This window comes from Akebia trifoliata, chromosome 9 (assembly GCF_017979445.1).
Source record: "Akebia trifoliata isolate Shusen 1 chromosome 9, ASM1797944v1, whole genome shotgun sequence".
Taxonomy (NCBI): Eukaryota; Viridiplantae; Streptophyta; class Magnoliopsida; order Ranunculales; family Lardizabalaceae; genus Akebia; species Akebia trifoliata.
In genome coordinates, this window is record NC_141383.1 from 8,929,409 (window position 1) to 8,941,712 (window position 12,304).

General features: G+C 35.1%; 1 protein-coding gene, 1 long non-coding RNA gene and 2 pseudogenes across 5 annotated transcripts; all 4 read left to right on the top strand.

Moving 5' to 3' along the window:
• The first annotated feature begins 2,002 nt into the window (after positions 1–2,002).
• On the top strand, positions 2,003–9,191 carry LOC147394248 (zinc finger CCCH domain-containing protein 27-like). Of its 3 annotated transcripts, none has more exons than XM_086454887.1 (4): positions 2,075–2,378; positions 6,311–6,380; positions 6,580–7,067; positions 8,111–8,264. In XM_086454887.1, exons 2-4 carry the CDS (start codon positions 6,317–6,319, stop codon positions 8,213–8,215), a joined length of 657 nt encoding a protein of 218 aa, XP_086311013.1. In that variant the 5' UTR covers positions 2,075–2,378; positions 6,311–6,316; the 3' UTR covers positions 8,216–8,264. The 3 variants fall into 3 exon arrangements, with proteins under 3 accessions (XP_086311015.1, XP_086311013.1, XP_086311014.1); XM_086454888.1 differs by lacking the exon at positions 2,075–2,378 and adding an exon at positions 5,706–6,208; XM_086454889.1 differs by lacking the exons at positions 6,311–6,380; positions 6,580–7,067; positions 8,111–8,264 and adding exons at positions 8,292–8,553; positions 8,927–9,191 and having other exon boundaries at positions 2,003–2,378.
• On the top strand, positions 3,415–6,243 carry LOC147394249 (protein FAR1-RELATED SEQUENCE 5-like; annotated as a pseudogene).
• Positions 9,192–9,238: 47 nt separating the features above from the next.
• On the top strand, positions 9,239–10,259 carry LOC147394250 (uncharacterized). The gene is made up of 3 exons (XR_015181747.1): positions 9,239–9,284; positions 9,821–9,987; positions 10,085–10,259. It is a non-coding gene; the product is annotated as an uncharacterized LOC147394250 (long non-coding RNA).
• Positions 10,260–10,394: 135 nt separating this feature from the next.
• On the top strand, positions 10,395–11,918 carry LOC147394251 (kinesin-like protein KIN-12E pseudogene; annotated as a pseudogene). The gene is made up of 4 exons (XR_015181308.1): positions 10,395–11,360; positions 11,446–11,538; positions 11,619–11,777; positions 11,859–11,918. The product of XR_015181308.1 is annotated as a kinesin-like protein KIN-12E pseudogene (transcript).
• The last annotated feature ends 386 nt before the right edge of the window (positions 11,919–12,304 follow it).

The window sequence follows — 12,304 nt, forward strand, 5'->3', positions numbered from 1 at the left end:
TTTTTAACACAAAAATTCCCTTGCCTTATTAGTTTGCTACTCAACCAATCTTGTGAGGAAGAACTTGGACTACCCTAACCAGCTAAGTAAGATTTAAAACTTTACTAAGAGTTATTGAGTTCTCGTGGACCATCATGTCGCACATCCAATGTCACAATCTTCTAGATTTAATGGAAAAGTTTGGATCCAAAATTAAAATTCACATTTTTTTTGTAAAACCCAAGTTTTCAATTCGTATCTCGAAGAAAATAAATAGTGGAATCTTGAGAAAATCTTGAAAGTGGGACTTAAGATAAAATTGTAGGACCTTGTTCTGATCATTTTTAATGAAATCTGATCTTATCATTGGATTCAAAATGATCGAAAAAGATACTTTAGCGTATAAGCACGCTCAAGTGCAAGTCCAAATAGAAAAGTTACAAAATCCTCGATTACCGAGTCGGACTAAAATAGTGATTTTTTCTAGAGTAAAAATTATTAAGATTTGATTACATCATTGGGTTCGTAACGAAAAATTATTGAACATGAACTATTTATTTGTCATTTTTGGAGATCAGGAAGTTAAATTATCATCAAAAACGAAAATGACGTCAATTTTAGGGGTCACCTCAAGCCAAAAATGTACATTTTTGTTAGAGATAGAATTCATAGAAATTGACTATACCATTAGATCCGAAATAAAAAATTAAATGAAATAGAGTATTCATTCGTCACTTTTGGAGTCCGGACGATCAAGTTATCGTCGATCGAAACAATATGAGAAATACCGATTTTGTCCCAAATTTTATATAAATAAAATTTTAATTTTTTTTATTCTTCATCTTCTCCAACCCGTCTAATAGCCAATGGAATTTTTAATAAATTTTTTTTTTTTTAAACTTCAACCTCAGATCCATGACAAACGGCTCGCCGTAGTCTATCGACGCAGAAGGAAGAAACGTCCGTAGCCGTGTTCTCTATAAAATCCACCTAACCTCATTCCATTTCACTTTATTTTTCACCTCGTATCGTCAAAAATCAGCTGTATATATATATAGGAGTTTTGACCTGAGATTTCATCCGTTTCGAGATCAAATCGTCCTCCGTCGTAAAAGGGAGAAAGGACGACGACGTCGAGATCTTCAAAACCACCGGGTTAGATTTGAAAATCAACCACCTCAAAGTTCAAGCCATCTCAATTTTTGTGTCGATCGCCTCGATTTTCGTGTACGTGTTTCAATTCCGTCGCTTAGAGATTGTAAGGAACTCTCAATTTCTATTAGTAATCGTAGATTGTGAAAATTGCATTTAGGATTTTATTAAAAATTTGTGGTGAGTTTCCAAAAATATCGAATTTAATTGATTATTTCAAATTTAAGTCAGAGCTTGCATGTTTGATATGTTTTATTGTATTTAATAACAAATTAAACGTGGGTTTGATATTTCACCGGGTTATTTCCATCAGTTGGGTCATGTGATAGTTTGGACCCCATTTTGGTTTAAGTTTTGTACTTTTTTAATGTTATTGATAAAAATAAATTTCATAGTTGAAAAAAGTGATTCAATATTTAATGAACTCATATTGAGTTGATGAATATTAGAAAGTAGATATTTTATTTGAGTAATTGAAAACTGTGAAAAAAATCGAAAAAAAAAGGGGATGAAACGGTAACATGTCAGAGTCACACCTGAGAGGTGATGTCTGCATTTTACATTGTTGTGTTGTGTATAGGTTGGTGAACGGATATCCAAGGATAATGTTATTGCTTGCATGTTTATTTACTTTCTGTTAGCGCGAGGCGCTGTTTATTTTTCCGTTCTGTTATTTACTTTCATGGTAGGAAACTGGATATCCATTCTCAATCTTGTATTGTTAATTTCTCTTTTGTTTTCAAATGAAAATAAAATATATATATATATATATATATATGGGTCGCATTCCTAATACTCATATTGCGACTCACCATTTCAGCTGTTCGATATTCGTTAAATCTACGGTCCAGATCGTGACCCATTTTTAAAACGATGAAATTTCGTTATTTACAACTACCTCCCCGATAACAAAATAAAAAATAAAAACTAAAAACGAAATTTCAGCCTCAGCCGAAACTTCGTCTTCTTTGCAAATTTCAAACGAAATTTCAGCCAAAATCTGAGAGAAATCTTCTTGTGTTCATCGCGATTGAACGAAACTTCAGATCGATCGACTTGCTTGCTAAACAAAATCGAAAGAAACGAAGACGAAAGAAAATCAAAATGAACGAAAACTCGTCTTCTTCGTTTCTGCCCTCTCTTCTCTTTCTCTTTACATCGCTTCTTCCTCATCTCTATTCCCTCTCTCTCTCTCTCTGGAATAGACGACGACTCACACAAACGAAGAGCTCGACAGAAACCCTAAGGTAACAAATCACAAAATTTTTTAGTTTTTTTTGCACTTTTATTTGTTGAATAATTTTTTTTTTATTTTTTTGTTGAGTATCTTGCTGAGTATCTCCATCTCCATCTTTGTCTTCTTCTTCTTCTTCGATTTTTAGTGTGTTGTTGGGTGGTGACTTAGGGCTTTCAATTTTTTCACTTTTTTGTTGGATTTTTTTTTTTAAAAAAGCAATTTTTTTATTACAGAGACAAGGTTGGTGGTGACTTAGGGCTTTCAACCTCTATTCTTAGATTTTTCTACAACCGGATAACCAAGGTTATAGAGATTTACCCATCTACCTAAGAAATCTTGAAAAAAATACCACTCTTGAATTCCTTAAAGAGTTTACACCCAAAGACAAAGAAAAAAAGAAATCCCTAGATTGAAATGATGATGTCCATGAGAGAGTTTAATGACTTCTATATTAAAACTTTATCATTTCTATTAAATATGTAATTTTTACCTATCAAAAACAGATAAAGAAATAATGATGTAATGGAAGAAAATTTAATTTAAAACTCCTACAACCAAATTTTTTTAGTTTTAGAATTTTGTCTATTGACATGGATTTTTAACCTGACAGAATTCATAGACTATAAAACTGACAGAATTCATGAATTCGTAGATTATAAAAGTGACGAATTCACTGTAAAAACATGTTTTGGGAGTTAAAATGATCATTGTACCGAATCCGAAATTTTTTCATATTCAGGGTACGAAATGGAGATTCACCCCTTAAAAAAATAAGTCATCATTGAGAATAAGTAGAAGAATAAGTGAAAATTGAGGTGCCTATAGAAACACACTCTCAAATTTTTTGTTTTGTTTTAGATTTCTATTTGTTAGATTTAAGATTTGATATGGGCCTAATCCTAATTGTAAATAAGTATTGAAGTTGTGTCAATGTGTTATAACACTTTGTAATGTTGAGAATAGGTAAAAGTTGGGGTGCCAATTGAAACACACTCTCTCATTATTTTGTCTTTTTTTTTATTTATAAAGATTTCCATTTATGAGATTTAGGATTTTATATAAGCCTAATCCTAATTGTAAATGATTGCTAAACTTGTTTCAATGTGTTATGACGCTTTGTAATGTTGAAATAATTAGTTGAACCAAGCTTTTGTAATGTTTGGATTGTGTGTTTTAATATTTAACTAGGGTGTGATAAATTATTTATGAAATTGGGGATGTAATAAGTAAATGTATATCACTTACTCATTCATTACAAGTGGCCTTATAGATTTGGTCATATTTTCTAAGGCTTTTCGAGGTAAGTTAACTAGCTATTTGACACACATGCCACTAATCCTTTTGAGGATTTTAGAAATGGCTTTCCATTTATTCTTTTAGATAGCTTTGAGTATCATTGATTTGAATGTAAGAAATATGAGTTGGCAACTCCTTTTGTATTATTATTTAGATGTTGAATAAATAGAAATTTCAATATATTTTAGTTAATCTCAACTGGGACTTCTGTTAATTTGTTTTAGATAATTCTTCATGGATACGATTGACGTTGACAAGTGTGGGAGAGTACATGTGAATGAAAATGTGGGATCATCTTCGATTATGGAAGTAGATATTGGGGAATGTGTTGATTGCCTCAGTCCTAACAAAGATGTTCAAAAGTTAAATGCATCATATGTTGGGATGGTTTTTTATTCAAGTGAGGAAGCAAAAAATTACTATGAAGAATACGGACGTCAGGAAGGGTTTTGCATTCGTGTACGAAGTAGTTCAAGGACAATAAGAGGTTCAAATGTGGTGACTGGGATAAAATATTGTTGCATACATGAAGGCAAACATGCACCGAGGATAAAAGAAGATGCGATGACAGATGAGAATGAAAAGGGGAAGAAGAGAATTGCAAAAAGTTGTTCTACTATTAAATGTGGATGTGGAGCATACATGCGCATTGTATTCGACCAACGAGTAGTAAAATGGAGAGTGTCGCTTTTCAACGATGATCATAATCACAAGATTGTCACGCCATCGAAGAGAATGAAAATGAAGTCGAACCGAAATATGTCGAGCGTAGCTAAGGATCTAACAGAAATATTTCGTAATCAAAACATTCAAATTAATAAAGTTCCATCAATTCTTCGTGGAGATATGATCGGTTTTGATAATAGAGACTGTTACAATCACCTTCGAAATGTTAGACGACAGGATTTGGAAAGAGACGATGCACAATGTGTACTTGAGTACTTTATTGAAAAACATAATGAAAATCCACAATTTTTCTATGGGATACAATGTGATGAAGATGGGAGAGCAGTTAATTTTTTTGGGTGGATGCGAGGTCAAGATTGTCATATGAATATTTTGGTGATGTAGTTACATTTGACACAACTTATAGGACAAATAAGTACAAGATGCCGTTCGCCCCGTTTACTGGAGTCAATCATCATTTTCAATCTATCCAATTTGGATGAGCTCTTCTAGGAGATGAGACAGAGACTACTTTTGTATGGTTGTTCGAGATGTGGCTTAAAGCTATGAGGGGAAAAAATCCAATTTCAATAATCACAGACCAGGACTTGGCAATGAGGAATGCAATTGCCAAAGTTTTTCCCAACAGCCGTCATCGTCTATGTATTTGGCACATTCGGAAGAAATTTGCGGAAAAATTGTCTCATAAGTACTTTGAAAATTCTACTTTCAAAAGTAAGATAGAAAAATGTATTTGGTCGACATATTCTGGGGAAGAGTTCGAAAAACAGTGGCATAACGTGATTCAAGAAAATGGATTAGAAGAAAATGAATGGTTACAATACCTGTTTGAAATACGGGAATCTTGGGTGCCTACGTATAATCGAACAACTTTTTTTGCTGGTATGAATACCACTGGGCGTAGCGAAAGCATTAATGCATTTTTTGATGGATTTGTTAATTCGAGAACAAATCTCAGAGAATTTGTTGTGAAATATGAGGAAGCATTGAAGAATATTTTGAAAAAAGAGAGCGATGAAGATTATGAGACATAACACAAGTTTCGATGTGTCAATGAGAACGACTTGATTTTGAAACATGCAGCAACAGTTTATACGAGAAATATATTTGAAAAAATAAAGGAAGAATGGGTCCAAGTTTTTCGATATAAAGTTGAAAGAAGGGAGATGGAAGAAGGAATTCAAACGTTTTTAGTGAAAACTAAGTTTGGCGAGCCTGATGACTTTATTTTGAAAATAAATGTGGATACCTACGAGGGTACATGTGGGTGCAAAAACTTTGAATTTTTTGAAATTATTTGTCGACATTTTTTAAAGGTGTTCACACATCTTAACATTGATGTTATACCATCACACTTTATTATTGAGAGATGGAGACAAGGGGCTAATAAATTTAGGGTGATGGATGTACAAGTAGCAATCGATGGGAATGAACCTTCCGAAGCATTGAGATATGGCAATATGTGTAAACAGGCTACTATATTAGCCAGTTATGCATCATCTTCAATGAAAGCATACGCATTTTTCACGAATGCCGTAAATGATTTGTCGAAACAAATTTATGCAATTAAAATGGAAGAAATGACAGAAATTGTTGCTCAACCGAATGAAGAGGCACATGAAAAAGAAAAATGTAACCTACCTCAGTTACTTTTAGACCCGAATATCACGCAAACAAAGGGTAGAAAGAAGGATGACAAGGGAAAAGAAAAAGTTGATACTATGGGTAGGTTGAAAAGTAGTATTGAGTTGAGCCAACAAAAGAAGAAAATAAAATGTGCATTCTGTCATAAATTTGGACATGATAAGCGAATATGTCCTGTGAATCCAAATAGAAAGAAAAAAGATTGTACTCAAGGTAATTATAAGTATCTTTATAAACTAATGACTTAATTTAATGCATTTAATTGAATAAATTTTAAGTAATGTCTTATTTATTTATTTATGAATTTTTCTTCAGAAATTGATGATATACAAGAATTGGGCAAAGACATGGAGAGCGATCACGAGGCCTTTCATTTGGAATGAGGGTATGTTATGTTTTCCTTTGAATTTACATTTTTGTTATCTTGTGAGTTGGAATCTGATGTAGTTTTCTTTCACTTTGATCACAGAGTATAGTTTCTTACTACTGTTAACTATTTGGTATTGATTTATAGGGAGATTTATATTTTGTTCTTTCATTTTATAAAAATTAATTTATTTTCAATCCTCTTCCCATGTTTATAGGTACAAATTCTTTCATCACAACGGCCAGATCAAGCCAGGCATTTCACGGTGACCCTTCGTTTCGTTTTGATTTATCTACCTCACTAAGTTGTCTTCCCATCGAAAGAGGAAGAGGAAGGGGTCTCACTCCCTGGAGCCAACATGATTCAAGATTCAGCTCTGTTGATCCGCATGATTTTTCATCACAAATGACTGTGCAGGGACATCTGCCACCTAATCTGTTCACAGGAAGGGGGCTCCAAGATGCTGCAAGTACGCTCAGTGCATCTTGGGGTGCATTTGGGTTAGTTCCAGGAATGCCCAATGGGGGCCTGGACACGTTCCATCCGTTTTTGCAAGGAACTCTTAGACCACCAATAAATCCTACATTAAGTATAGGCATTCCTCGTCAACGCTGTAAAGACTTCGAGGAGCGTGGATTTTGTCTGCGGGGGGATATGTGCCCAATGGAGCATGGTGTAAATCGTATTGTTGTCGAAGATGTTCAGGTATACACTTTTTTTTTTTACTTGCTTTATTGATTTCATGAGCATATTTTCATAGACATAAACCTTTGCCATGGATTTTGTGAGGCTGATTTCTATAGGATGTAAAGTCAGGAAGAAGGCTTTTCCCTGCCATTGCTGTACTTGTGGTACACAAGCAGGATGGTTGCGACCTAACATTCCATGGATCCAATCTGGGGTATCTTCTAGGGGAAAAGCTGATTGAGTCATATGCACTGTTTCAAAAACTGGACCAGTTGTTGACCCATATGATTGACCGGGTCGGTCCAAAGTGGTTCAACCGGTCAGACCCAAAAATGAAATATTAAGTATTTTTGGTTTCTTCCCAAAATCTGGTAACTTCAACTTCAAACACATGATCTAATGCCACATGATGTAGGTTACAAGATTTTAAGAACTTTTTTTTTTTTCGTGGGTATCCCCCCACCCTTTGGCTGAGACTAATCCCACAGTCACAGGCTCCACACCCTTAGAAGATTTTAAGAACTTTACTAAACAAGAAAATTAAAATGACAACTTTCACCGTTGATTCAAATTTAAAATTTAAGAGTTCAGTAATTGTTCATTTTCAAAGCATGTATCAAGCCAAAAAAAATAGTTGTTTTATTTTATTTGTTTTTAAAACACTGATCATATGTCTATGTTGTACCTTTTAAAAAAACTCTACTGTTGATCCAGTTGGATCCTACTTTCAACTATATATCGTTTGTGCAACCCACTGAGTGGTTGGTGCCAACCAGCCTTGATATGCTCTATACACAACGAAGAAGTAGGGAGGATGAAATTTGTTCACGCTTTCATATTTCTTCTTTAATATTGCAAAGCATTTGAAGTAAGGTTTTTTACAATATATTATTCTATTGTTGACAACAAATAAGAAATGTTACTGGGAGTAGAAAATCATTAATTGTATAAACTGAAGAAATTGTTGCTTAGAAGTAAGATCTTGGGGTTGAGATTTTTTTATTTAATTGCATAAGGCCCATCCCACTTTCATAACCAATAGCTGGTTTTGCAAATCATAGAGCCTCTCACAGTTCAATCTCCTTGTTTCACTTCTAAGTGCACACTTACTTGGAACTCCAGCTGGAATGGGACCTTACTTGGAACTCCAAGTGCACACTTACTGAAGGCACCAGATGCTGTAATGGGTAACCGCTTCATCAAGCTATGGTGGGCTAACAGGGATAGTGTTCCTGTTGACAGTGTAAGCAGTGGGGCCAATACTGCATCTGCAGCTCTGAGTGGTGTGACATCTATTTCTAATAGAGGAAAAGAAAATCTCCCATTCATAGCTCCGAAGGTTGGTTCTGTACCTGGGATGACAAATGGTCCCAAGGCTCCACCTTCATCACAGAAGAAGCTGGACAATTTGGAGCTTTTGAAGGAGGAAATTCGTTTAAAGCAGGAAAGGTTGGACCGAAAACGGATCGACTTCCGCTGCAAGTTGTATAAGCTTGAGAAACAAGTAAGACTCAATTTCCACTCTATATATATATAGGGCAATGTTCGGCAGCATACATTTGGGAGTCAAAATATTTCCTATATGGGTTAGAAGTTTAGGAATGGGCTGATTTTTTGTGTGGATCTCTTTGGCGAGGAGATCATCCAAACAAAAAATCAGCCAAATCCGAAACTTTTCCCATATAGGACAAATTTTGGCTCCCAACGTTGGTTCCCTTAATGTATGTATGTATGTATAGAGCTCTAGTGATGTTGACACATGCTTGCAAACTCTTCAATTGCAAATCCATTTGTTTCAACAAGAATTAATAAATGGCAGCATAAGAAGGAAATAACATGACATGTCGCTTTTGTATTTATTTCACATGAATCTGAAGCTGATGGATGGTTATTCCCGGCCCAAATTTAATGCTTCTCTTGCAATGGAATGGCTATGCTTTCGCTTGGATATGTTGTCGTTAATCACATTTGCCTTCTCTTTAATATTCTTGATCTTTGTGCCAGAGGGAGTAATTGATCCCAGTAAGTCGATCCCATTTGAAATCATTTATGACACCATTATTGTGAAGCACTATGAGCGATTGACCCACTGAAAGAACATTAATCTATTTTTTTTTCTCTCTTTTGTTTTATAGGCATTGCGAGATTAGCGGTGACATATGGACTTAATTTGAACATGTTAGAAGCCAGACTCATATGGAATCAAATGGAGAAGTCAATATTTGTGATCTGCAGGTACTATGTGTTCTATGTCAAACATAAGCAATGCTCACTTGTACACATGACTCCTAGTCATACCAAATCTCTATGCCACATGTATGTAGGTCCGTTATGCTTCACACATGCCACTTGTCTTACGGGGTCTTTCTATTATTATCTATTATCTTTAACTTGAAATATATTTCTTACATGTGCTCTTATAATGGACAATATGGTTTGTAGAAGCCATGATGATTAGATGGGCAGTAAGAAGATTAGAGAAAATAGTATTATAAATGGGTATGTTAGAAAAGTCTGTTTGAGATAATTTGGATATGTACTAATAGGATTGGAAATACCACAAAAAATAATTCTTAATAAGGGTTATTTTGTTGCTACATGCCCATTGAATAAGCAACAACATATTTCATAAAATGTGGAGATGAAGATTGTTAGATGAATACTGCAGCGCTTAACATTTGTTAAGTTAGCTATGTGGCATAGTATCTGAAATTACTGGCTGTGTTGTAGTTCAGTTCCAATACTTGCGATCATATACTTTTCTTGTACAGTTCCAGGATTTCATATCATACTTGAGGCAGAGGGAATGTGCATGAGTGATCAAAATACCAGCGGGGAAATCCATGTGGGCAAGATTGCTTTTTATTCTCCCATATGAAACTCCATGATTTACAATTAAGAAAAGGAAAGCTGCAGCTTAGGTTTGGTGCTTGAGAAGGTATGATCCTTCAAACAGGCATGAATTTTTATGTAGGCACAATTACGCTTATGGCTCATTTAAAAGGAGAGCGCTTATTATTATTATTTTTTGATAGGGAACTGATAATATACCATTGTTGGGACCCATGCCACTATGGGGCAGGCTTGCAATTGATGCCTATGGCCCTATAAGTGACAATGCTGGCGGAATTGCTGAGATGGATGGAATGAGCCACAAGGTAATGCTTTTGATGCTGCCGGAAACACCACCGCTGCCATCGGCAAGGTAATGCTTCTCTGCTATTTACGTGACACTATGGACAACCTTTTTGCTCTCACATTGTTCAAGATAGTACGAGTAGATGTCAGTTGGAGCAAGTTGTTAACTTCTCTCTCTCTCTCTCTCTGTTTTGTTTGTTGCTTATAGAGACAGTCAGGGAAAAATAAATAGTGTATAAATTATTTATATCAAAGCTGTGGCATATTTCAACGATAAGTTAAGGGATTCCAAATTGAAGTATAGCACCTATGAAGTGGAGTTTTACATATACAAGACTTCAAACACTAGTGGCATTATCTTGTCCCTAGTGGGTTTGTTCTATAGACTGACTATGATGCCTTGAGACACATAAATAACCAAGACAAACTCTCCTCTCGGCAAGCCAGGGAAAATGATAGTGATCCAACTAGTGGCTAAAGAGGACATGGTTGTAATAGACCATCCAGAATGCAACAACAATTAGATGGTTACCAAAACTCAACTACAACAGGTACAACAACAACTAATTTGATGTAGTCTTCATTATTTTAATCTCCAATTTGATTTTTGATTGAGACAAGTATTTGTAAAGTGTAATGATTTTGTAACTCAACATGTCAGGGTGATTCAAAAACTCAACTGATGTGTATCTTGTAAGAACCCCTAGAATTTTTCTCTCGGGATACACAACTGCACATCCCCATAACATGTGCAGTTGTGTATCCCGAGAGAAAAAAATCTATAGTTCTTGCACCTGCCATACGTCAGGGAGTTTTTGAGTTACCCTGTCAGATTGAGTTACAAAATCAGCACTCATTTAGTTTCTCAAAAACCTTAATCAAAGCAACATATTCACTTCTATAACTTACAAGATTCATGACCATTCTCATTGGCTATTGAACCATCGGGAATGTGGTGGCGGCTTGTGGACAGGTGATGATGGTGATTTGTAATGGTAGGGAGGAGATGGAGGAGGAGGATGTTTCTTGGGTGGTGGAGGTGGTGGTGAAAGGTAATTGTAGTTTGCTGTGGTCTCTAATGGAGGACTTAGAGAAATCATTACCAATCTTCGTCTCTAATCATGATAGACTGCCACTTAATTGTTCCTGGAGCCTTCATCAACTAATCTTCAAGTAATTTAATTGTTCTCTTTAAGATGTGTTGGTTCTATCTGGATTTCCATGTTATAATTTTAACTAGATTTCCCGTGTTGTATAGCTTAGAGAAGACATGAGGAAGGGTGTTTATGTTGAAAACCTTACAGAATACAAAGTGAACACGGTCAAGGATGTTGTCGAACTTCTGTTAAAGGTACATTTAGTGGTGAAATCTATTGATTTTGTTATGAATTATTGAAGCATAATTTGTTTTTAATATTATATCCATTCCAGGGTGCAATGAACAGAAAAATTGCAGCTACTAACATGAATAGTGAGAGCAGTCGGTCTCACAGTGTCTTCACCTACATCATTGAGAGCCGATGGGAAATAGATTCTATGACCCACCTTAGGTTTGGAAGGTTAAATTTAGTAGATCTTGCGGGTTCAGAGGTAAATTTTGAATTTAATGATTGGCAAGATTTATTGTTCTATGCTTGTTCAGATGCTTACTATGATCACATAATTAGGCAGAAAAGCTCTGGTGCAGAAGGAGAACGCTTGAAAGAAGCTGCAAATATTAACAAATCCTAATAGCAGGACTTCTAATAGCAGCATCCCCAGTTCAGGTTTGTATAGTTTTCTGTTCTTTGAAGTATACATTTTCTTTTTGTTCAATGGAATAATAGTGTTATTTTAGTTCCTAACATGGTTTGCAAACAATGATGTTTGGCGTTTTGGTTTTATTATTTATATGGTTTTGTATTTGTATGGGGAAAACAGTTATGTACACAGAACAATATTCTTGGGTTTCTCTCTTGTTAATTGTTTGTTTCTGTTGTTTATTTAGGAAAGTTTAAGTTAAAAGTTATAGAGAAATACCATCTTGATTTATGTGAAGGGTCATTTACCGTTTTGTGCGTGTGTGGTGTTCATGCAGATGTATAGAACAGTGAAGAGCATTGGCATGCTTGAATGTA

What these genes read in the sequence shown, in the direction of transcription:
- LOC147394248 (XM_086454887.1), top strand. Translation starts at nt 6,317, where the DNA reads ATGATATACAAGAATTGGGCAAAGACATGGAGAGCGATCACGAGGCCT. An exon ending in GCCTTTCATTTGGAATGAGG is followed by an intron (nt 6,381 to 6,579) that starts GTATGTTATGTT and finishes CCATGTTTATAG; the next exon opens with GTACAAATTCTTTCATCACA. An exon ending in TTGTTGTCGAAGATGTTCAG is followed by an intron (nt 7,068 to 8,110) that starts GTATACACTTTT and finishes TGCAAATCATAG; the next exon opens with AGCCTCTCACAGTTCAATCT.